At 42.8% G+C, this 24,048-nt stretch overlaps 1 protein-coding gene across 1 annotated transcript in view; it reads left to right on the top strand.

The window, feature by feature from the left end:
- The window catches only part of LCP1 (lymphocyte cytosolic protein 1), a 33,271-nt gene extending 12,113 nt beyond the window's left edge, over window positions 1–21,158 (top strand). The window contains exons 2-16 of the mRNA XM_009284900.1: window positions 1,259–1,349; window positions 3,133–3,284; window positions 4,022–4,151; window positions 5,448–5,580; window positions 6,168–6,249; window positions 8,222–8,387; window positions 11,042–11,184; window positions 13,246–13,341; window positions 13,860–14,055; window positions 14,738–14,816; window positions 15,022–15,136; window positions 15,979–16,112; window positions 17,126–17,249; window positions 18,158–18,282; window positions 19,672–21,158. Coding sequence (XP_009283175.1) covers window positions 1,283–1,349; window positions 3,133–3,284; window positions 4,022–4,151; window positions 5,448–5,580; window positions 6,168–6,249; window positions 8,222–8,387; window positions 11,042–11,184; window positions 13,246–13,341; window positions 13,860–14,055; window positions 14,738–14,816; window positions 15,022–15,136; window positions 15,979–16,112; window positions 17,126–17,249; window positions 18,158–18,282; window positions 19,672–19,804 — 1,875 coding nt within the window. The 5' untranslated portion in view covers window positions 1,259–1,282 and the 3' untranslated portion in view covers window positions 19,805–21,158. The remainder of the gene's footprint in view (window positions 1–1,258; window positions 1,350–3,132; window positions 3,285–4,021; window positions 4,152–5,447; window positions 5,581–6,167; window positions 6,250–8,221; window positions 8,388–11,041; window positions 11,185–13,245; window positions 13,342–13,859; window positions 14,056–14,737; window positions 14,817–15,021; window positions 15,137–15,978; window positions 16,113–17,125; window positions 17,250–18,157; window positions 18,283–19,671) is intronic.
- Window positions 21,159–24,048: the final 2,890 nt, after the last annotated feature.

The following is a 24,048-nucleotide window of genomic DNA, read 5'->3' as shown; positions in this document are numbered from 1 at the left end:
TCCCTGGAAACCTTCAAGGTGAGGTTGGACGGGGCTCTGAGCAACCTGATCTAGTTGAAGATCCCACGGCCCACGGCAGGGGGGTTGGACTAGATGACCTTTAGAGGTCCCTTCCAACCCTCTATGATTCAACCCAAACTATTCTATGATTCTATAAAGTTTGGAATCCAAGCCTCCAGGATGCAATGTTAGTTTTAGTCTGGGAGTGAGGTATTTCTGATTTTTTTTTCCTCATTTGAACACTGTAGCTACAGCAACCACTTTCCAGGATCAACTCAGGTTTCCATTCTATTCTATTTAAATAGTTGCTTGGTTAATTAATACTTAAAGAGACATAGGACACTAGAGTCATTCTCACAAATATAGAATAATAGATAGTCTTTCTCCTGAACAGTTTCCTCATGAATAGACGCAGGGGACAGTAGGTGCATGAAAAAGCAGAGGGGTATAATGTGCATCTTCTGGCAGTGTATTAAATGATGTGACAAACGGAAGTAAACTTTCCCTTTCTGATTATTAAGAAAGGTGCCTAGAAAAGGAAAGTCTAATCCTTCCTCCTGCTTTATACCTTTGATGAGAGGAAAGGCAGGAAAACTCCTTCCAGCCACCCATTCCTAGAGTGCCACCCAACCTCAGGCACTAACTTAGGTACCTTGAGGGGCAAGTCCCTGAACTCTCCTCATAGCCAGGAAGAGAAGTAGCCCTCTGGGGAGCCCGACCTGGTGCTCTGAACACCTTGTGAAGGAGCTTCTCTCCATCCATCCACCCCGTAAGGGTGACCAGCCTCCTCACTGGGTACCCAAAGGTAGGCGGTGCAAATATCCCCTGGGGCTCCGGCTCCAACCCAGAGCCCTGGGAGCAGACAGGGCTGCTGCTTCTCTGCCAGTGCTGTGGAAGAAGCACGTGGTGAATTGTGTTTCCAAAGGGGGAATAACAAGAACCAGCACAATTTTGTCCGCTTTCTCCATGAGAAGCAAAAGCTAGCAGAGGTAGGATTTAATTCAAATTAAATTAGTGTGAATAAAACTGTTGGGATTTTGAGCAGGGCCTGGCAAAACAACAGGAGGGACGTGGATTTACATCTCATGTACGCAGGATTTTACCCCTTCACTTGATTTCAGGATGCAGAGAGGAACTGGGTTTTCAGCTATGGGGAACTGCTCCGAGACTTTGAAAATCCAAGTGAAAACCCCTCTTTTTCATCATGATTACAAACCCAAAAAGGCACCAAATAAAAACAAGTGCTTTCTTCTTGCAGACCTGCTGCTCGCAGAAATAAGAAATGGCGTCCACAGCACACTTCTCGGAGGAGGAGGTGGCAGAGCTACGAGAGGCTTTCTGCAAAGTCGGTGGGTACAGCAAACAGGAAAGACGCTGCAGAAGTGTGAAGCCGTAGCAGGCTCTTTTTTCATGTCCTTACCAGACGTGAGGAAACCAAGCTTACTCCAGCACTGATCTGCTGTGTCACAGAAACCACAGAAAGTCCTTTTTCTGCCACTGCAGACCTCCTAGATGAAACCCCATCAGCACACTGCAGAGCAATGGCCTCTTACTGGAGAGAGATGGCGGGGCAATAAGCAGCAGGGTTTATGAAATAACCTCAAAAGCTGTACAGAAAACCATGTTGGAAATACTCTCAAGTGTTTTCCTAAGAATATTGTTTATTTCTGGCAAATTGTTTGGAAGGCAAAAAATTTTTATTTTAATGTAAACTGAGTACTCCCTCTGGGGAGGAATAGTCTGGAGAGGACAAATGTGAAAATGGCTATAAAATTTGTAATCCCTTTACTATGATCTTTCAAGCCCTATATATTTTTAAAGTGTGTGTTTCCTTTCCAAGCCTTTAAATGTCTCATCTGATTTGTCTCCTTTAAAGTCATGCAGATCCATCACTGCCTACCCAAATCCTGAGGAAAATCCTTGTGTTTCTCAAAGCTCACTTAACTTTTATTAGCAGATCTGTCAGCCTCGCTGGATTATGTGTTAATCAGTTGTCCTTACTGCTTCAGGTGATGATTGTTTGATTTCTGAGCACACAGTAGTCCAGGCTGGCAATCTTAAACGTCTGGTCACTGTGTGTGCCCAGTGCACCTGATGCACTGGCAAGGCAAATGCTGGAAGGAAGCTCTCGTTGCTCTCCCAGACATTTCCCTCTCCAAGTCCAGATCCTTTTATTGTATGACTTCAGAAATGGATAGGATGCTCTTTGCAATCTTCATTACCCTGTGCTACTGATGCTGAGAGCCGAGTGCCTTTTTGCTGCATGCAACAAGTGACTCACATCATTGCAACTTACTGCGCAGGAAATCGGCACATGCTTCTTTGGAATCAGCTCGGCCTCTCGGCTGGGGAAAAAAAGCCTGCAGATCAAGAAACACACAGATATATAAAAACCAAATATAAATACCTAACTCTGTCTCTATATATAACTATGTACATAACCATAGTCTTTTAACAGAAACTCTCCATGCAATAGATTAATTTTCCTTTTTTATTTGTGGAGATTTTCACAAACTGGTAGAAAAGAAAGGACTATTTAACCTGTATTGGTGATCTTCTCATAAAATCTGGCCCTGGATGTTTTAACAGGCTCAGCAGGACTATCTGTGTTAGCACCATCGCAGAGAAACACCCAAATTTTTATTTTATGCATGACCATATGCAGTTCCAAGCCTCTAAACTCATGACTTCTGGTGATATTAGAAGCAGAAAACAGGCCAAAATCACATTCTATCTATGAATATATGCACATGTAAGGTGTAACTCTGTATTGCATTATCTCCATTTTCTTTAGCTGTTCTGTAGACAGGATACTCCCTCTATAAATCACTTACATGGTTGTCTATATGTAAACCTCGGAAAGTCAATTATATCCATCTAAACCTAGCTTTGTTAAGATATTACTGTATGTCTAAAACATGAAATCATCACTGTGAGTTTTTGCTTGTTAAATGGTGATTGTAATTTTTTCTTGGGTGTGAATGACACTGCAGTGGTTGAAAATACTGGATTTCAGGATAATCTTTATATATAATGTACACTTCCCCAGGTAAAATAAAAACAACAGTCTTTGAGTGCATAAAATTTCATTAGGCTGATGTAGAATCTAAATGTTTGCTTTAATCTTTACAGATATCAGTGGGAACGGCTTCATCCATGCCAACGATTTAACAGATGTGTTGAAGGCAGCCAATCTCCCTCTCCCAGGATATAAAGCCAGAGAACTCATTCAGAATTTGACAACCGCCGGGGATGGCAGGATCAGCTTTGATGAATTTATTTCAGTACGTAAGATGTTATTTATTTAGTAAGTAGGATGCAAGGCGGGATACTCACGGTGGTCCCCAGGGCACAGCAGAGGCACAAGCATAAGGACTCATGGGCACCTAGTTAATCCAAGGAGCCCCCTTGCTGGAAAAGATGAGAGCAGGAGGCAACTGAACTAGAAATCCTGCAATTAACTGGGACAAGTTACATGAATGCAGCTGCATATTGACAGACTTAATACCTTTCAGTTTGGTTGATGCAGCAGGATGAAGTTTTTCAGTTGTAAGTTGCAAAAATATTATGTTCTATGGTTACAAAAAATTTCAGCAGATTGAAACTGAAAACTTTATGGGGCATTTTTTCTGTTAAAAAGCTGCTTCTTTTTCTGATCTGAACTGGGAAAAAAGAAAATGCTAAAATAGTGGAATTTACCTTGGGATGGAGAAACAGAATTTTACTTATCTGAAACTGTTAAAGGCCCTCCTCCTGCACATCTTAGCTCTGTGGCTTCATACCATGTACATTTCTGTTACTTAGGTGATCTTTGTTCACTGCTTTGAAAATGTAAAAGCTGTGTATGATCCTGTTCTACCACAGCAGATACACAGATTTTACACAGAAACCCACTGAATAATATGCAAGCTGTGCTTCCCTATGTATGAAGCAGAGAGGACGTGTCTCCTGACCCAAGAGCTCACTGTTTTAGCTTGGTGTAATTCTCCAAAATTTTAAAATTGCCTCTTGTGCTTGAAAGATTTTCCAAAACCTGAAGAGTGATGACGTTGCTAAGTCGTTCCGAAAACAAATCAACAAAAAGGAGGGGATCTGTGCTATCGGTGGGACATCCGAGCAGTCCAGTGCTGGCACACAACACTCTTACTCAGGTAGGTACAGCTGTCCTATACTGATAGCAGCTAGGAACAAGTGTGCCCTTGGAGATCATCTGCACCTTGTCTTGGTGCAAACCGAGGTGCTCTGGCCTCGGTGAGCTTCGGCGGCTGCTCAGGCGAGGCTGGTGCAAGGCAAAGAGTTGTGAAGGTGACAAAGCACCGGAGCAGGGTCTTTGTGAAAAATAGCGTGAGCCGGTTTACTGGGGCGGACAGAACTGTGGCTATGGAAGGAAGCTCCAGCCAGCTTAGCTTTCCGTACTATAAAGGCATTGCATCTCTGCTGGAGAACAGCCTCCCGGCACAGCTGCAGCAGCACAAAGACTGGCCCGTTGCTGTCCCTGCTTATGGGTGAGGCGAGGCACAGGTTCCCCGCTGTTGCTAACCCATTTCCTTGTACATTTTACCAGTTCTCTGGTAGTCTTTCTGTAAACTCACCTGTAACCAAATGGTTCCTAACCTTTTTCCAAAGGGGGCATGACCCCATCAGGGCTCTTCTCCCAGCCTGTTTCTGCAAGTTGAAGGTTTGGGGCAGCCATGGTTGCTTCTGCTGCCTCCTGGGCACAGCCCACTGAAGCAGTTCCACAGGGAGGAGGTCCCACCCTTGGCTGTCTTATCCAGGGGCAGGGGTGGGGAACTTCTCTGGGGAAGAGAGAGCGGAGGATGCTTCCAAGGGCATCCTGAGCACAGATGACACTTCCTCTGAGCTACTGGGGGTGGTGTGAGCTGCTGCTGGTACAGGATAGCTACGTTACAGCCCTGTTGGACTACAGGGAACATTTGCCCATTACCCTCTGAATGCTCCTTGTCAGAGTCCAATACACCCTGGCCAGGCTCTTCTAGATATTCCACACGTGGAGAGTATAATGTACAATACAGAATTCACTTATTTGAACTTATTTGAAGTTACGTGGGATTTCGATTTAGCAGAGTGATACAACAGTGCATTCAAATTATGGTGCAAGTACAAATTACACTTAGCAGAGCATAGGAACTGCAACATACAGTTGAATCACGTGAACTTCATTACCAGTCTCTATAATATGCCCGCCCTCATGACAGCGGGCAACCCCAGTCAGTGGGAAGGAGTATGGAAGGAGTATTAACCAGCTCAAGCCCATCGCTGTCTTCAGCTCATTTGCCTGCCTCCTCAAAGCCTTCTTCCCCTGTAGGCGTTAATTGATCAGTCACACTGATGGGAGAGTCTTCTCCCCCAGGAGTTCTGCCTTTCTAAGTAAAATGATGGTAGAGGTATTGCACAGCAAACTGATGGGTTTGATGTTGTGTCCACAGAGGAAGAGAAGTATGCCTTTGTCAACTGGATTAATAAAGCCCTTGAGAAGGATCCTGACTGTAAACACGTGGTCCCGATGAATCCAGAAACAGATGACCTCTTCCAGGCAGTCGGTGATGGCATAGTGCTTTGGTAAATAATACCCATCTTTCTCACAAATGGGAACCGTGAGTCTGCAGAAGCTCACATCTGTGCTTAAATGGAAGCTGCTGACTTTACATTAAGCTTATGAATCTTTGCAGATTCAGGGACTTAATAATGTTAGGTTTTTTGCTTCTTTTCTCTTTGAAAATATAAAGCTTCTTTCATGTTAAGTGAGAGTTTTTCTTTGCCTCCAGACCCTTGCAATAAGATGAAAATCAAGGAGTTTCTTGATTTTATTTTTGTCCGAGGGCTTTTGGGGGTTCACACAAAGCAGCACGAGATAGTGAGTGCTTTCACAGAAATTTTCTGCACAATAAAATTCTCACACAACTTCACCTTGTGGCATTCTTGGCCTCACACCTATAGTACAATCTGCATGTGACCGAAAAGAATTGCTCGAGTATTGCGTGTGTGCCTGTGTGTGTACAAGTAAAAACAGAGGCTGACTATCTATATTCGTTCAGTAACTCTCCAGCTCTGTGACTTGTCCTACAGCATAGTGACAAAAGCTATATCGTATTTTGTGCGCACGTAGCTAGTAGTGTATTTCTTGTTGTTTTTTCTTTTATTTCCAGTAAGATGATCAACTTTTCAGTGCCAGATACCATTGATGAGAGAACAATCAACAAGAAGAAACTGACGCCCTTCACAATACAGGTACTAAAATGTAACAAGATTCTTTGCTTTTCCCCTTAGGATACTTTGATACTTAGAGCAAAGGCTGGAGATACCATGGTCCTGCCCAACACAATCAGGCAAAGCTGTTTGTGGCACAGTGAGATGCTCAGGTCCACAGCATAAAAACATAAAGACTTATATTTCTGTTTCTTTCCAAACATATGAGCAATCTGACTAAGCAAACTGTGTTTGTATTTGCATTTAGCCCAATGTATAATGTTTACCAGTTCAAAGCTTTAGATACCTTTGTGGTAGGTGCCATATGAATGCAAGTGCAACTAGATAATACGGTGACCAATTCCAGTTGGAGTAGCTCTCAGAGGGCTGAACCCCACATCCAAGGTGACACAGGCATGGCCATGGACTTGAATTCACAACTGCTGTGTTGCAGTCTAATGTCCTCACCAAAATATTAACTGTGATCCAGGAAGTACCATGGTGTGCAACATGCCTGAGATGTGGCCATAGCCTTTGACTGCCTTTTACAAGCCATGCTATTTCACCTTGAATACTGAATCCCTTCTTTATTTCTATTACGTGCATATGTATATGATTTAAAACTTGGACAAAAAAGCTAATTTTAACCTATTTAAAGTTTATTGTGTTTCTCACACAGCAGTATGTAGGGAGATATTTTTATATGAACAGCATCTATGTATCTGGGTACAGAACATAAATAGGTATATGGAATAGATATGAACCTAACCCAGTTTAGCCCTCAGCTACTCTGATTTGATGGAACATTAGCCAGGGTCAAGTAAGCTCAGAAGCCATTAAATTGGATTTTTATGCTGTATACCACATTTTTCAGTTCTAATCGTTTTGGTCAGCAGCATAGCTTAGTGATGCAACTCAGATCAATCCTTGTCACACGTAGACATGATTTGATCAATATAGCTTCCACTTTAAGTTAACCCTTTTACAGCTGTCTGGTGGAGAAAAGCTACTTAATTTGAAATGCTCCAATTTTTCTAGCTTATGAGAATTTACACTATGTCTCTCTCTGCATTTTGTATCTAATCAAATCTCTCTGTCATGCCAGCAGTGATGAAATTCATGTGAAAAATTGTGAAGCTGTGTGATAAATTATAATTTCCAGGCTTCTTTGCCTGCTTTCCTTACCCTCTGTTTACCAAGCCTCCTTTTTGAATAGTGCAGACCTGTGGGGCAGATTTTCTTACACCCTTTGTTTTAAATGGGAATTAAGTAGTGAAGGAACATAACGTTCCTGAAACATCACTTTCTTTCTGCCCCTCACTGTGACTCACAGAATCCCTCTGCTTCCACTGAACACTCCCAAACCAGGACTCCATACTCCAATGTTAAAAAAAAAAATATCCAGGCTTGACCAGTTCTGACCTTGGCTGAACTGCAAGGTTAAAAACTCAACAGGTTTATTCATACCGATTCCTGTGACTATGTGCTTTTTGTATACATTGCCAGCTAGCAACTTATTTGTATCTTAGGTGTTAGGGCTTTTGCATAGTGCTTAGGGAGAGCCGAGCCTGGAATATCTGCTGGTTGATTGGGTTGCAGCTCCCTTGTTCCTCCATGTGTGCAAGACTGAGTGGAGGAGAGCTTGCCCCATGCTGAAGCTAAGTCTGCACTTGAACATGTGCTTGTGCATTAGCTATAGGGAGAGCCTGGCTTTGATAACCAGGATTGAGCCAGGACATCACTGTGAATGCAGATGTATGCTCTGAGCTCCAATGCCTTGTGACATGGTGTCTTTCACCTTTGCCAAAGAGGTCCTTTCTGTCTTTGTGTTGGGACCCAGAACTTACCTGTAATCCCAGGAGATTCTGCGTTCCCCTGCTCCCTGTGGTCAGACATACATAAATGCATTCACAATGAAGCTGCTCACAGATTTCAGTCGTTTTGGCTGTGCTCCCTTCCTGTACCCTCAGCTCTCCAGCTACTGCATCATTCAGAAGTTCTCTTCTTTCCCTAGGAAAATCTGAACCTGGCCCTGAACTCTGCTTCAGCCATTGGGTGCCATGTTGTTAACATTGGAGCTGAAGACTTAAAAGAAGGGAAACCTTACCTGGTTTTGGGTCTTTTATGGCAAGTCATCAAAATTGGACTCTTTGCCGACATAGAGATCAGCAGGAACGAAGGTATGTGTGGCTTTTCATTTCAGTGCTCTACTGTTATCACTGAACAGTCTTTAGGATAAAGCACTTTTAAAAAAATCCTTAATTCCATTTTTTCTTCAAGTATTTGTTGCCTGTCTTCTTGACTGCTTTAATTTCCCTTGCTCTTCACGAGTTCCAGCACTCCGAAGTCCAAGGCTGTGTGTGGGCTTGTATGTGCAGAGCCAATTTCATGCCCATTGGGTCAGGAATGATGGTCTACACTCAGGTATATTGGTGTTTTGGCACTATATCTGGGATAAGGAAATGCTACACTGCATTCAGGAAGCTTTGCTCTTTTCTTGCACTTGATTGCCAAACATCTCCTCTTTCTTTGTGAAATCAGAATTATAGAATCATAGAATAATTTAGGCTGGAAGGAACCTCTGGAGGTCCACCCTGGAGGTCCTCTGGTTCAGCCATCCAACTTACAGCAGTACCAATCTCAAGGTTAGATGGAGTTGCTCAGGACCTTTTCCAGTGCTCTCTGGGCAGCCTGTTCCAGAGCCCAACCACTCTTGCTGTGAAATTTTTTTTCTTATATCTAGTTGGAATTTCCCTTCCTGCACCTTGTGACTGTAACTTCTCATCTTTTAGCTGTGCATACTGGGAAAATACAGCTCTGGCCCCTCTATAATTGTTGAAGACAATACTTGTTCCCCTCTCAGACCTCTTTCCAGGCTAAACAAACCCAGTTTTCTCATCCTCTTCTCATGTATCACATACTCCAGCCCAACCATCTTGGTCTCCCTCCACTAAACTCGCTGCAGTTTGCCAATGTCTCTCTTGTACTGGGAAGCCCCAAACTGGACACAGCACTCCAGATGTGTCCCACCAATGCCAAAATTCTCCATGAAAGCTTCAGCGTGAGGCTCTGGGTGTGTACGTGCAGTCCACACGGCACCTCATCTTGCTGCTTTGTTCCCTGCGCCTCTGGATAGTCTGCTCAACCAACAGTGACACTTCTCTCCTCCATTTACCATGCAGGTGTTACCTTTATTGCTTCATCCCTTGCACATTTCTATCCCTTTCATAGCCAAAGCCACCAGTTTCCAGAGTTCCCAGTTCCCATTTCTTTGTAGGTAGCCTTACCCTGCTTAATAGCTATTTTTCCCTTCCTGGTATTTTCTCCTTCACTTCTCATCTCAGACTTCAGTTTGTCAGGGAGACAAGCCAAGATAATTTTGATTTCTTTTCAGGTTCTCTCTTTCCCTGATAGCCCTTCTCTGCAGCTGTTCCTGGTGAAATTCCCTGTTTTTGAATATGGGACACTGTATTTCCAATGAGCTCTCATGAGCACATGGTATTAAGGCAGTAATACATCCCAACCTCTATGGGAAATACATGGGATGCACTAATATCATGTTTGGTTTTCCCCTGGTCATATCACATGGTGGCTCAGAGTACCTCAGAAGACATCTAATACACTCAAGTTGTTCTCATCCTCTGTTCGTATAAGCTTTTAGCTGATAGCAGTTATTTATATTAATTCCCTAGTGAATGTCTTTGAACATGGCACTATTAAATTACATTCCATTTTTATTACCGTCATCTAGTTCTTTCTGTCTGATTTCCTGATCGTCCTCTGTATTGACTATGCCACCTAGTGAATATCATCATCAGATTTTTAGCACATTGCTAGTACTTGTGCCAAGATAATTGATGCAAAAAAAATGAAAACTTTAATCCAAAAATCAATCCATGATCAACTCCACAAGAATCCTTCTTCCAGCCTACTTCTCTCACTGTTGACATTGTTCTCTTCATAAAATCCACTGTGTACTTTCAAATGCTTCTATTATCTCCTTCTGGTTCAGTTTAACCCCATAGCACTCTATATCAAATTATCTATGGAACTCCAGATATAGTAGGTCTCCACTGTTTCCTTTATGTAGCAAACCCATATTTCTTTCAAGGAATGACAAAAGATATTGGAAGGAGATCAGAGTAGTGTGACACACTCTCCCTTTTTATCACATTAACATTTAGTTTCTGTGTTGTTAGTTTTTCTTTTCAAAACTTGTTCTAAAGCCTTTCATGCTCCAGAGATCAGCTGAACATCCTACAGTTGCAAGGGTCGATCCTTCCCTCCTGCCTCTTCCTCCTTTTATGAACATAACTACTATGTTAATTTTTCTGTGTAAATAGGGTATCTTCTCCAGTTGGCAGATGAGTTAACCCTACTGGCCCATGAGCCCATGAAGTCATATGCAAATTCTTCAGAATACCTGTGTGGCTCCAGTTTCAGTGTGAAGGTCACTGAGATTTCTTTAATCTAAGCTGCAGAAAGTCTATGTTCATTTTTTCATTCCCATCTTGCTCCTGTGCTCAATATCATCATCTTTTCATTAAGATCTGAGGCAAGGAAATTGGTTAGTTCTTAGACAACACTGAAATTGTCTTGCATTTCTATATAATCCACTACTAGATCCACAACTAATAGCTTTGTCCTCATTTTATAGATGAGACCCTTTTTCTGTTTATGTCCTCTGTCATGCTAACCCAGCTTGAATTTTGGCAACACTTTGGTTGCTCACTTTTAGAAACTAGGGTAGCAAAATGTGTAAGAGAGAAAATAGTTGTACGTTCTCCTCTACAAGTATTCACAACGTCATTGTTTTCCTTTTTTCCCTGCTTAGCCTTGATCGCTCTTCTGAGAGAAGGAGAGAGCCTGGAGGATCTGATGAAGTTGTCTCCAGAGGAGCTGCTGCTGAGGTGGGCAAACTATCACCTGGAGAATGCAGGATGCAACAAAGTCAACAACTTCAGCTCAGACATCAAGGTATGAGAAACACTGACCAACAGCAGCTCCACACCCAAATCCCTGTCCTCCAAACAGGGATTGTGCACTGAAACAATCCAAGCAGCTGAGACTGCTCTGCCGAACACAGGGAGCTGGGTACATAAAATCATTTTAGTGGGGTTTACCTTTCTGCTCAGTAGTAGTCCTCCTCCTCCTGACCTCCCAGTCATCACTGCCAGCCCCAGCACACCAAATGCTTGGGAAAGGAATGGCTGCTGGCTCTGGACAAGGCATATGGACTCTACCACTGTATTTTCAGTTCCCTGCCTCTATTGCTCTCCTCCTTCCTAAATGTCCTTAAATGCCTCTTGACCTAGCTTTGGTTTGGAAAAGGCTGGACCTTACCCAGACATGTAACTAGGTGTAGGGGAAGAGGATGGGGCTCTTCCAATTCCCCCACCTGATCTTTCCTTCAGTACAGCACCTGGGTTATGTGCTCCTCTGTCCCAACCTTTGCTATAAGCCTGCATGCACTTACCTGCAAGTTTTAATGCAGTGGGACTATTCAAAATAATATAGCTAGATGGGGAGGCACTTGTGAGGATGGGTCTCTAGTCTGTGCAGCATATTTCACATACTTGGGACTTCATGGGCTTGTGGGTGCAGATTTCAGCAGAGCTTTCTCTGTAGGACCTTCATTCTTCCTAGACAGATGTATTTGAACCTCAGTGGTGCACACTGATGAGTGTCAGCCACTAAAGCTACAGTGTGAGGCCCAGCCAGCATCCCAGGGCTGTAGGGGGTATATCAGGGAGGGTGTCTGAGCTGGCTTCCAGGCAAGCCAGGGGCTAGCCAGCACACCTACCTCACCAGCTGCGATCCGACCTGCCCGCTCCCAGCATAGCATGGGAAAAGCCCCACTCCAGAGATGTCTGGCTGTAGGCTTCACCGGGAACTGAGGCATGAAAAGTCATTTACCATGACTTACTTGACATACAGAAAAAAACACCAGGGAAGGCAACAGGAGAGTCTGAGAGTCACATTCGATAATAAAATTTTTATTGTAACAGATTTTTGGTTCACTGGGTGGAGGTTACTGGAGAATATCCATGGAAAGGGAAGGGAATGGAGTCTTTCCCATCCTTCTGTAGGCTGGCTGAGAGGACTATAATGCAACTGATTAAATCCTATCTGCAATTGAAAGATAAATCACACTTACCATATTTACAGTTGGAAAATAAGGTGCACGTTTACCTCTCAGAGGCCAAGACTTCAGCCTTTACAGCCATTCTCTAAATAAGTGTGTCTCCCCACCTCACTTCCGTTATAAATAACCGCTTTCTAGATATCGTAGTAATGCAGATGTATAAGATTTAAAATAATTCAGGTAATCTGCTTTATATTTTGAAGGGTGTTAGTTGGGTTAGTTAGTCAAGTCCCTAGATGCTAACATGTAGCTTCATTTTCAGTTCTTTGAGTTATTTCTGAAGTGAGATTAATATTTTCCACACATGGAAGCAACATTACATTTCACAAAAGATTAAAGACACAAGATGTTAAATCCTGGTCTTGTTCCTGCCCTTTTGCCTGAAAAATGCTGATACTGTTGTCGGTTTTAACTTTTGTCCTTGAAAACTATGCTTTCTCTTCCATAACTGTTCCAGCGTTGCTTTGAAATCCGCTTTAAACATCTGCTTTCTCCTTCTGCATTTTCTTTTATTAAATGCTCAGCAGCCTGACTTCTACAGCATTATAAAGGTATGCATTTTCTTATCTCTAATTTAATGTTCAGATTAAGTCAATTCTAGTATCTCTTTGTTGTTGCTGTCCTTTTTGTAAGTGCAACACACAGCATTTTGTCTCGTGCGTTGAGCGTTCTGCAGCATATATATATTGGCTTAGGAAAGAAATAGATCTGGCAAATACAGCATAAAGTAGGAATTGCTAAGTGCTTCCAGCTTAGTTAATTTAATTATGTAGCCCGATGATTGATGTAATAAAAATGAAGCATGCAGGCACATTGTTCAGGGGAGCACTGGCATGCAAAACCTGAGCTTTAGATGTAATTTTTACTCCCTTTAATTTCTCTGTCTGTCACAGGACTCAAGAGCTTATTACCATTTGCTGAACCAAGTTGCCCCCAAGGGAGATGAAGAAGGCATTCCGGCTATTACTATTGACATGTCAGGATTAAGGGTAAGATGAGATAAGTTTAGAGTAAATGCCGATATTTGCTGTCTGTTACTTGCATTTCTGGCCAGCACAGAGTTGCACCGGGATGCCAGAACAAGCAAACTCTTTTTAGCATTACAACATGATCTTGTATTTCAGAAATCAAAGCTTTCAAAGAATTAAATGATGTGTTTTGCCTTTCGTTAGATATTATCGCTGAAACTTTAACAACCATTGAACCAAACTGATAAATGACTAACATGAAGCAAGTATATTTAAATACATTTATTTGGGAATTTCATCAGTCCACCCCCTTTTATATGGAAAAAGCAATATAGTGAGATGGCTGGATTGTAGGTAAAGCCCGTTTTAAAACACAGACCTGCGGTTAGTAAAAGTGGGAAAGGAAACAAATATAAATCCGACAAAGACCTGCTTTAACAGCCCTACACTGAGCTCCACATGCAGAGACCCCCAGTGGGTCTTGTGTGCAGTGCCAGGCGGTGGGGTGAGGCTGATGGCCCCGTTTTCTGCCGGCGCAGGAGAAGGACGACGTCCAGCGAGCGGAGTGCATGCTGCAGCAGGCGGAGCGGCTGGGCTGCCGGCAGTTCGTCACGGCCACCGACGTCGTCCGCGGGAACCCAAAGCTAAACTTGGCCTTCATCGCCAACTTGTTCAACAAATACCCTGCCCTGCATAAGCCAGAGAACCAGGACATCGACTGGAGCTCTATTGAAGGTAAGGAAAATGCAAATAAAGGATGTTTCTGGCCACCCGTGCCCCAGTATTCCCAGCTCTGAGTTGATGATACATTAACCTAACCCTATGTCCTTCAGACATATATTCACTGCACCGTTAGCACAGGCAGCCTTGAGAAAGGGAGGCTGCTCTTTACCTGCATGTAGCTTCTGGTATTCTGGGGGTCTGTTCTGTGGATAGCACATGTTAAAAGACAAAAATGTTTGTGGGATGTCTGAACCAGTACAGACTATTAGTTGAAATTAGAGTTGATCTGGCATTCCCTTAATTGGGTATATAATTTAAAAATCAGATCTTGCATAAACCTGCTGCCTGCTTGCTCTGGGCTGGAGTCAGGTCCACCGCTGTATGGATCATTTGCTGAGCTTCAGGTCCTTCTTTCTCAGCCTCATAGTGAAACTGTTCATGCTAGGGCACAGGCTGTTCTTGAATTCTTGAAGGCATTTCAAGGCCTATCTGCCTAAATACTATAATATATAGGGCATGAAGAAATATTACATGCTGCACCGTGCTCTTTTCTTTTACATGTCAACCAGTGTCTCCTTCTGTTTATGGTTCAGTGCGCTGTAAGTTCTGAGTTATGGTTTCATCACGAGACACTTATTTTACTGGAGTAAAATGTGTTTTACAGGCCTGTTGATTGATGTATCTGTTATTTTAGGTGAGACAAGGGAAGAGAGGACGTTCAGGAACTGGATGAACTCCCTGGGTGTTAATCCACGTGTAAATCACTTATATAGGTAAGAGGAGGTATTACACTTCCTTCAGATGATAAATACAGCCAGCAAGTTGTTTACAAAAACATAAAAACTTTTGGACCCTATAAGAATATATGCTGCTTATTTTTTTTTTTTTCAGAAAACTAAGTTTACCTCTACTACTAGTTTAATTGGGTTCCTTTCCTCTGCTCTTTGGACAATGATATATCTTTTTTATTGTTTTCAGCGACCTGTCAGATGCCTTGGTTATCTTCCAGCTCTATGAAAAGATCAAAGTGCCAGTAGACTGGAACAGAGTGAACAAACCGCCATATCCTAAACTGGGTGGCAACATGAAGAAGGTACAAAAAACTGGAATAGATCCAGTAGTGATGCCTTATCCTCAAAGGATGTCTATATCATTTCAAACAGCAATGTGGGCACTTGTGTTGCTCTCAAGTCCCAAGTACAGCACATCAAATGATTTTTTTATCTAGTCAGTGAATAATTTTTCATCCTGAAAAAGAAACATGCATTTGACTCACTGGCTCTGTTGACAGGTGAACAATATTTGTAAAGTAAAAGACTTGTCACCTTTTGTGTCAATATTTAAAAACTGTATTTGCAGACCACTTTTGCTACTGTCTTAGTCACCAATTATAATGCATCTTCACCGTGAGTCATATGGCACCAGCTTAATTGCAGCTGACTGGATCACTGCCCTCCACATCAAATGAAGACAGTGATGATAAGCATTCTTGACCAGATACCTCAAGAACCGATCACAGAGTTGCTGCTAAATACAAAGCTTTCTCCCAGCTATCTGGATGAGCAATTCCATCCAGTTAGGCCAGAGTGATTAACTGACCTAAAATATTGACTGGGACACTAATCCTTCGTCTCAGTGCAATGCCGTGATACTGGAGGTACCCATGAGCCATAGATTCCTATTTTCCAGGGTAATCTGTTTTTTAGGTCCTGATGATGAAGTATAACATTTCCTTCCATGTTAACTGTTTGCCATGGTATTTTTGGGATGGAACTGGCTGCTGGTAGTCAAACAGCTGTATTGTCACAGAGCCCCAAAGCTGCTGTTTGCCCAGGAGGATGTGGGCTAAGCGATCCAAAGAATTTAAAGTAACAGTGTCTTGTCTTCTTTTTTTCTGTGTGTTTCAACCACGCTAATTGACCCTGTCATTAACAGCTTGAAAACTGCAACTATGCAGTGGAACTGGGAAAGAATCAAGCCAAATTTTCCCTCGTTGGCATCGCTGGGCAAGATCTGAACGAAGGAAACCGTACGCTCACGCTGGCCTTAATCTGGCAGTTGATGAGAAGGTATGGCAGTCAGATACAAACTTCAGAGTGTTTTGGTATACTCAGTTTGCATTGTAATAATTTCCTGATGCTATCACTGAGAAGGCTCTCCAGGCTACAGCTTTCTCACTCCTCCGCACTTATATGCAAAGACAGAGTAACCTTTTGCTCACTCCTAGTTAGGGATGTGATCAGGAAGCACGTTATCTTGTGGGCAAGGCCATTACAGTCAGCGCATGCAGAAGATTATTATCGTCACTATCTGTATAGCATGAATAAATGTTCATCACATGGAAGAGGGAAAAAGGTGAAAGGTCTGTGTATCAGGGAATGGGGAGAATGTACTGGAAACAAGGAATTGATGCAGAAGTTTTGTAATCTGCTACCTGAAGCGGATGCAACTCAGTAGCTCTCCCCACTTTAATGTAACTCTGTGTGTGTGTGTGTGTGTGTTTGTGTGTGTGTTTAAGAGCTCCATAATGGGGTGTAAAGAGACCCAGTGGTTAGGAACTGAACACAGACTAGATTCAGTCTATAAAGCAAGGTATAGGTTTAACGGGCAGGTAATTAGTCTAGGGATGTGGTGATTACTTGCCATCAATTTGGGATGTCTTTCCAAGGTGTATGCTGACATATAAGCAAAATATTCTAGGCTTGTGTTTACGCAGAAGGTCAGTCTTAGACGAGCATAACAATTCCGTTCTGGCCTTAAAGTCAGTGATTATTTTTTAAGCACTGTGAGAGTGAGTCATTTACACTGAGATCCACTAAGAGGGACCTTGTAGGAATTTTGAGTATCAAAACCTTTTGACACTCCAAAACAGCGATTAGGGAACTGGAGGTGAATTAGACCCAACAGATGAATTAGCATGTTGTAATATAATTCATATATACTGTGAGTGTGTGGGAAGCAGGGGAATATCAAGTCTAAGAGGACTTTTGGGGTGATCCCCGTCAAGCTGCACACGTACAGGTTGGTTCTGAGGTTACGGTAGACTTTGAGCAAATGCAAGTATCCTGGCTTCCCTCTTCAGGTACACCCTGAATATCCTTGAAGACATTGGTGGTGGAGAGAAGGTCAATGATGAAATCATTGTCAGCTGGGTCAATGAAACACTGACTGCAGCCGGGAAGGATTCAACCATCTCCAGTTTCAAGGTACAGTTTTTTTGTTGGAAGTCTCTGCTTAGGAATCTCCTATTCAGTGTGTTTGTGTGTATGTTATATACGTTGCCTGTATATAGATATATATACTCATATACATGCACACAATATATTATGATATAATTAAATACATAGTTCAATTATTTTTCATTCCCTTTTAAAGGCATGTTCAGATATAGAGATTCTATTTAAGGGGCTTTATTATGAAAAGGTAACAGAAACATGATATGAACATAACAGGAAACACCTTGAATGCCAGTTTGACACAGGAAATCAAAGTATGGAGCCAGGAATGATGACTGGAATTAAGCAAGAACTGCTATGCTATTGATTATTAAATGACAGCAATTACAAATGACAGTATTAAAAAAAACAATAGCCATACTTTTATAATATGGTAGTACCATTCAGGGGTGGTGCCCTGTTTTGCAAGGCACCTTATAAACACAGAGATGGTCCAGTTCCAGAGAGCTTCCAATTTTGCTAACACATCTGAGACACTTCCCAAGCTGGGGAACATTCAGTGGATGTAAATTAGCAGTTTGCACCAGGTGAGGACAGATCCATCAGACTTCACGTAATGAGCTCAGAAGTCACACAACTGGTCCCCCTTACACCTCCCATCAGTAGATATGTATCCATGTCATCTCCCCACAGGAAGCAAATTCACCGGCCCAGCACCCCATCTTTTGATTTAACGATGTCTCATCCATTGGGGAAAAAAAAAAAATCCTTGAAAGGGTTCTTAGTCTGCCTTAGATGAAAAATGATGCTAAGCAGCCCTTTGTGAAGATCTAAACAGTATTTGACTGAGCTGTCCATTGCTCTTGAGCCTAGACTCTGGCTTTGTGGGAGATCTGTCATCCTGTTCTTGCATCTAATTGTATTTTTCATCTATGCAGGATAGCAAAATCAGCACCAGCATGCCAGTCCTGGATCTCATTGATGCCATTCAACCAGGATCAATCAAATATGACCTCTTGAAAACAGAGGACCTGAATGATGAGGAGAAACTAAATAATGCTAAGTACGTTCATGCCAAGTGACACTTAACACGAGTTACTTGCTCAGGCTTGCCTGACTCTGTCTTTGGAAACTGCTCTGCTATCATTCTCATCTGGCACAACCTTAACTGAGAAATACCTCCAGAGTTAGAAGCATGAAGGCTAGGAATTAGGCAGTAAAAAAGACTATCAATGGAAATGAAGTGTGTAATGTTATAATTCCTGCTTTATAATTCCCTTGAAGGGATCAAAATCACTTGGCTTCACAAGCTCCTATTTTCTCTTATTAAATTTAAAATTGTTTCAGAGATCAGGGAACAACGCCAACAATAGCGAGCCATGGAAACCAGCGATTAGAGGTCATGATACTTCTTTAGCCACATGCAGGTGGAACAAGGGCATATTTAAGAGAGAAGGGGGAGGACAGGATTCATGCCTGAAAAACTGGTTTTATGGATGTGGATATTGATTTTTTTTTTCCCTGAGTGCAAACCATTCTCTAGCAGAGAGCCAATCCTGGGGGCATCTCCCTTTCCTTTCAGAGTCATACAGATCACCTCCCGGTCTGATCATCAGTTTAGCTTCTCCTTTGCTATGTGGCAGCTACAAAAGAGAAAAGGTTGACTGTAAGGCAATCAGAGCTGCCATCATTTTTATAAAGACTTTTTCCACTGTTCTTTTTCCCTTCCATTTCCTACCATCTGTTCTCTTTCTTTCCTTGCAATCCTACGTGTGCTTCTCTCCATACTTTATTTCTTCATCCCTCTGCTGATGTTTTTCTCTTTTCCCTCTCTTCCCCCCCCCCCCCCAACATGTTTCTCTGCATTTTGGGGAGAATTTCACAAATGTATGTGCTCTGCAGTGGGAAGAACCTGGGATCTTCTAGCTTTTTTCATGAAAAAATAGAAGAGACATACCCACTGGAGAACAGCCAGTAGCTGTGCAACAGTGCACTCTGAGGAGAGAGATGGGAAGGTTAGCTTGCAGATTCTGGGTACGACTCAAGCAGAAGAGAAGCCTTCTGCTTTCCGTCCTCATGAATTTGTTTATGTGCGAAGACTGAGCAGCAGGGATTGAGAGGGAGCAAGACCAGAATGGCTGCTTGTTAGGATAATCTTTCAGGGGATGTGAGACTAAATGTTTCATACCGGACTTTGACCTGCAGTCTCCCATGCTGCAGGTAATCAGTGCTCTAACCATCAGGGAATACGCTTTACCTTTTACTAGAAATTACTTCTTTATGAACCTGTCTCATACATTCCTATAGAAAAGTTTAATTTTGACGAATCAGTAAGAAAGTTCCCAACCCTCTCTGGTACTGATCATGTAAAAAACTTCTTAACAGAGGGAAAATTAATGCTACTGCACTAATTTATTTCTTTGTTTTGTTTTTTTTCACCCCTGCAATGCAGATATGCCATCTCTATGGCAAGAAAAATTGGAGCAAGAGTCTATGCCCTTCCAGAAGACCTGGTTGAAGTAAAACCCAAAATGGTCATGACAGTGTTTGCTTGCCTTATGGGAAAAGGCATGAAGAAAGTTTAAAGCACAAAAGACTTGTACTGATGCCTGGTATTCACCCTTTTGATTCCCTCAAACTGGATGCTCCTCTCCGTATCAAGGAAATATGCAGGGTGCTCATGCTTTTAAGGCATGAATGTTATACACGGTTCCAGGTCATCCAAAAGTTGTGTATCCACGTGTATTCAGGAAATGTTTTGTTTTGAACAGTAATATGTGCTTGATTTCTTTGCCTTATTTTCCACTTTGCTAGATATAACCATTTCATATTCCTGAGTAAGTTTTCAGTAATGAGGCCTATACATATCCTTTTATTAATGGATACCAGGGTTTTCTGTCAGAGGTCACCTGGAGATCTTTGTCTTGGGAGGTACAGACAGCTTTTAGGATTATGAAATGTTATATACTGCTTCTGCCTGAAAATGTCTTCATGCTTCTGGTAGCATTTCTGCCATACTTTCCTTCAGTTTGCACCTGGCATAACAAAAGGGGTTTCCCCAAGCCAATGCAAGTATTAGTGACTATATTTTTGGAACAGTAGGATCCTCTTAGGAAATTCTTGTGGAAAGAGAGAAGTGTTTGGAGTCTGCTATGTGTTGCTGGTATATGAACTGAACAGTGCTTTTCCCTACAAGTTATGCCTCTGCCGTCAGTGGCATTACTCACAGAGTACATTACTACTCATTGAAAAAAACATACCATAACCTGGTCCTCCAAGAACACCCAAACTCTGGAACCTTTGCAAGAAGTGGTCTCCAAAGGATAATTCATTTTTATGTCGTAATACTCTTAAAACATAAGCAGATTGCAAAGCATGATAGAAATGAAAACCATGTTAAAGAAACTAAGGGGATATACTCAGTTAGTAGCAATAAGAAAGGAAGTGAACCAAAGGGACACAGAGTGACATATTTATGTAGTGAATAAAAATTAAACTCTGTTAACTTTACAGACTTGCACTCAAAGGGCTGTGGCCCTGATTCAGGAGAGCATTTGTATGTGTGCTTGCATATGAAACACATACTAAAATGCTTCCCTGAACCCAGGCTGGGATCCTCAATGGAGCTAAATCAGCATAGCTTTGCGGCTAACAAGGCGCTGTCAGTTTGCCTCAGTTGAGGACCTAGCCCCGTGTGCGGATAGTCAGTGGGATATATTTGCACTGAATCTCTTCCTTGGCTTGAGTCATTTACTGTTCTGGCCTTTACGTGGATTTTACTGTGGTGAAATGCAGAAGGAAGGAATTTTGCCTTAATGCAATCCCGTTGACACAGCCTCAGTTCCCTCCCTGTCCCCCTCCCTCCCCTCCAGCCCCTTCAGGATTGCCTTAATAAAGAACCAATATTCAATGATGTGAGAAGTCTCTCCAAATAAAATGTTCTATAAAGCCAAATGTGTAATCTGTGTTTTTAAATGCATGTGCTAATGGGGAAGTGTGTATCATATAGCTGAAATAGGAACAGATTAAAAAAAAAAAATCACTGTGGGCTCGCTAAGGATGTGTCTTCCATATTGTTATTGAAACCACAGATTGCAGAAAGCGGGAAGAATTATTTCCTAGGTCATTTCTGTACATGGCACTCTGAGATGTACATGCCAAAGATGGGACACTCTGCTGCAGCCTGACGCGGTACGATTTTCCCCATTCAGCGCAATACCTGTCATCCTCTTCTTTTGCTCATATACCCATAAACTTTGCTTTTTTATGTGTTCTGCAATGCAAATGTGCCACTGGGTTTCTGTACTAAAGGTCAGATCCTGTTCCCGATCAGATCTGGCTGTCCTGTTCCTCTCATGAACCTATGTATTTAATACAGGGTGGGAAAGGAACAGTGTCCCAAGGGCCATCCCATCTGGTCACAGTATTTCCCAGTGCTGGCAGAGGAGGAGAACATCTCGAGTGTTATACGAAGGAGACGTCACCCCAACTTATTGCCCATCAAGAGGGAGTTACCAGAGCATGGCCCCTACGCTGCTCCTCCTCTTTCTAAGTATAGGACCCACTGTGGCCATGGAAGAGGGGTGGCACTGAAAAGGCGGCTGCTCTTCCCTTATGTTATTTGACTTGGGAGTCCAGCAGAGGTAAACCAGAGAGAGGAAACTGCAGGCAGAAACTGTGACCACAGCATTTCCCTCGTGTGGGATGATTTTGTGTGTCGCATACGTGCGTGTCTGTTCGCAAACTGCAAGGGCCATTTTTGGCTGGATAGACAGTGTAGATCTGAAAGGGCCAGGTAATCCTGCCTGAAGACAGCCCTGCTCCAGGTTCCCCGTCTCAGGGAGATGCTCTCGCCCCAGACTCAGAGGTGGATGTGAGGGATGAAGTAGACCATGGATGGGAGATGGCAGCAGCACCAGGGTGCGAGGAGGGGCTTTTCCCTTGGTCCCAAATGAATGCTGGCACTTGCTATCCCCGCAGAGAAGAAGTGATTTTCAGACACAGCATTTCCCATTCACCAGCCCTTAGCAACTCAGTTTTTTGCATAGGGTAGGATTTTAGAAGAGCCTGCTGAGAGAGGCAGGGAGAGGAGGCTTTCAGACATCATGCATTTCCCATAGGCAAGATGTAGGACTTCAGTGTCCCTGGAGATCGAAACCTGCCTCTAGCTCAGGCTCTGGAGAGGGGCCAGGTGATGTACGCTGTTACTCAAAACGTTTTGTGAAGGGGGCTACTTTTCCTCCTCCTCAGCATCCCAGCACTGGAGCCAGGCACCCTGCCATACAGCTCTCCCTGTAGTCCCCTGCCCCCAGGCTGCATTTTGGGGCACTATCTCTGAACCCCGACCTGCAGCACTGCACCAGCGGTGAGCCCTGGCACCAGCCCTGGCACCAGTGCAGAAGGGAGAGCTAACCACGAGATGGCAGTCATTCTATCTGGAGTTTTAGAGACTGGCATGCATGAGCTCCGAAAATGCTCTCCTCTGGGAAATGGAGAAAAACTGGGATATTTTAACCTGAGGCAAAACGCTAGCACCTGCCAGTGTGCAAAAGGGAATAGGCAGAGATACTACAGTAAATGCCTTACCAGATCTTCATCCCTATCTCTGTAATCTTCCATGAAAAATAAAGCTGTCATGGACCCGAAGGTGTGGGAATAGTCACATTCTGGTACAGGACTATAAATATTTTCACTTTTCAATGCACCTCTGTTTAATTGGATATTCTTGGTTTTTTGAGGGACTTGAGGTTTTGCTTTCATGAACTGGTAATAGTAACCTGTAATAAAGCTCCCAGCAATTGCTGAAGGGGTTAAACCCATGACAAACATCACAAAAACCCAGGATCTGGAATTTTTTGCTGTTGTTTTTCTCCAACTTTTTCCATCACTCTTAGAGAAAGCAGCTGTCTTTGGGATTCACTCCCAAATCAAGCTGGCTTTGTAAGCATTTCCATTATTGATTTTCATTGCACAATTAATCATAATTTTCAAGGCTTCAAAAAGGCTTAGACATTAATATGAATAAAAATAAAGTATCAGCAGTTTAACTAGGAGAAAAAAACATGAGGGCAATCAATCCACATGCTTCAGGGTACAGTCTGATCACCAGATGGACTCAGAAGGAAATATCCCCCCATAGTGTAGTAGAGCATAATTAGGTGCATGATGAGGATTTTACACCTTCTTGTAAATCATCTATCCTGGCTAGAAATCATCTATCCTGACTTTAGAAAGGGGATAGCAAGCAGTATGTCTGTCTGCTGTGCTTTTGTACAGATGAAGTCATGTTTCTACTTCCTCCAGAGATGGAATTGAACCAAAACCACAGCCTGACATCACTCTTCCTTCCAAGGGCAGCTAACTTCTGCCATGAGCCTGATCATAAACTTCAGGTCTTCGTGTCCATTGCTGCCTAACCATGCAGCAGCTTTGGTTTGGCTCCTGCTTGGAAATCAGGACCCTGACTCTGGTAGATGGCTGCAAGAAACACACGAGCAGCACTGGTCCTACAGCAAGTAGTCAGCTACTGCTGCTTTCAGCTTGATGGAGAAATGGATCCTGGTGCCTCTGATCTTGCAAACCCATGTGGTGAGTTGCTACTGAGACTCTCCAGCTCCCCATCTTCTGCTGCTTCTGGCAGCCTGTCGTGGTTTAACCTCAGCCGGCAACTGAGCACCACACAGCCGCTCGCTCACTGCCCCCCCTCCCCCAAGTAGGATGGGGACAGAATTGGAAGAGTAAAAGTGAGAAAACTCATGGGTTGAGATAAAAACAGTTTAATAATTGAAATAAAATAAAATAATAATAATAAATAATAATAAAAATAGAC

Source organism: Aptenodytes forsteri, unplaced genomic scaffold, assembly GCF_000699145.1.
Source record: "Aptenodytes forsteri isolate BGI_AS27 unplaced genomic scaffold, ASM69914v1 Scaffold199, whole genome shotgun sequence".
Lineage (NCBI taxonomy): Eukaryota > Metazoa > Chordata > Aves > Sphenisciformes > Spheniscidae > Aptenodytes > Aptenodytes forsteri.
Note: the sequence above shows the minus strand (reverse complement) of the source record. Positions and strands in the feature narration are given on the sequence as shown.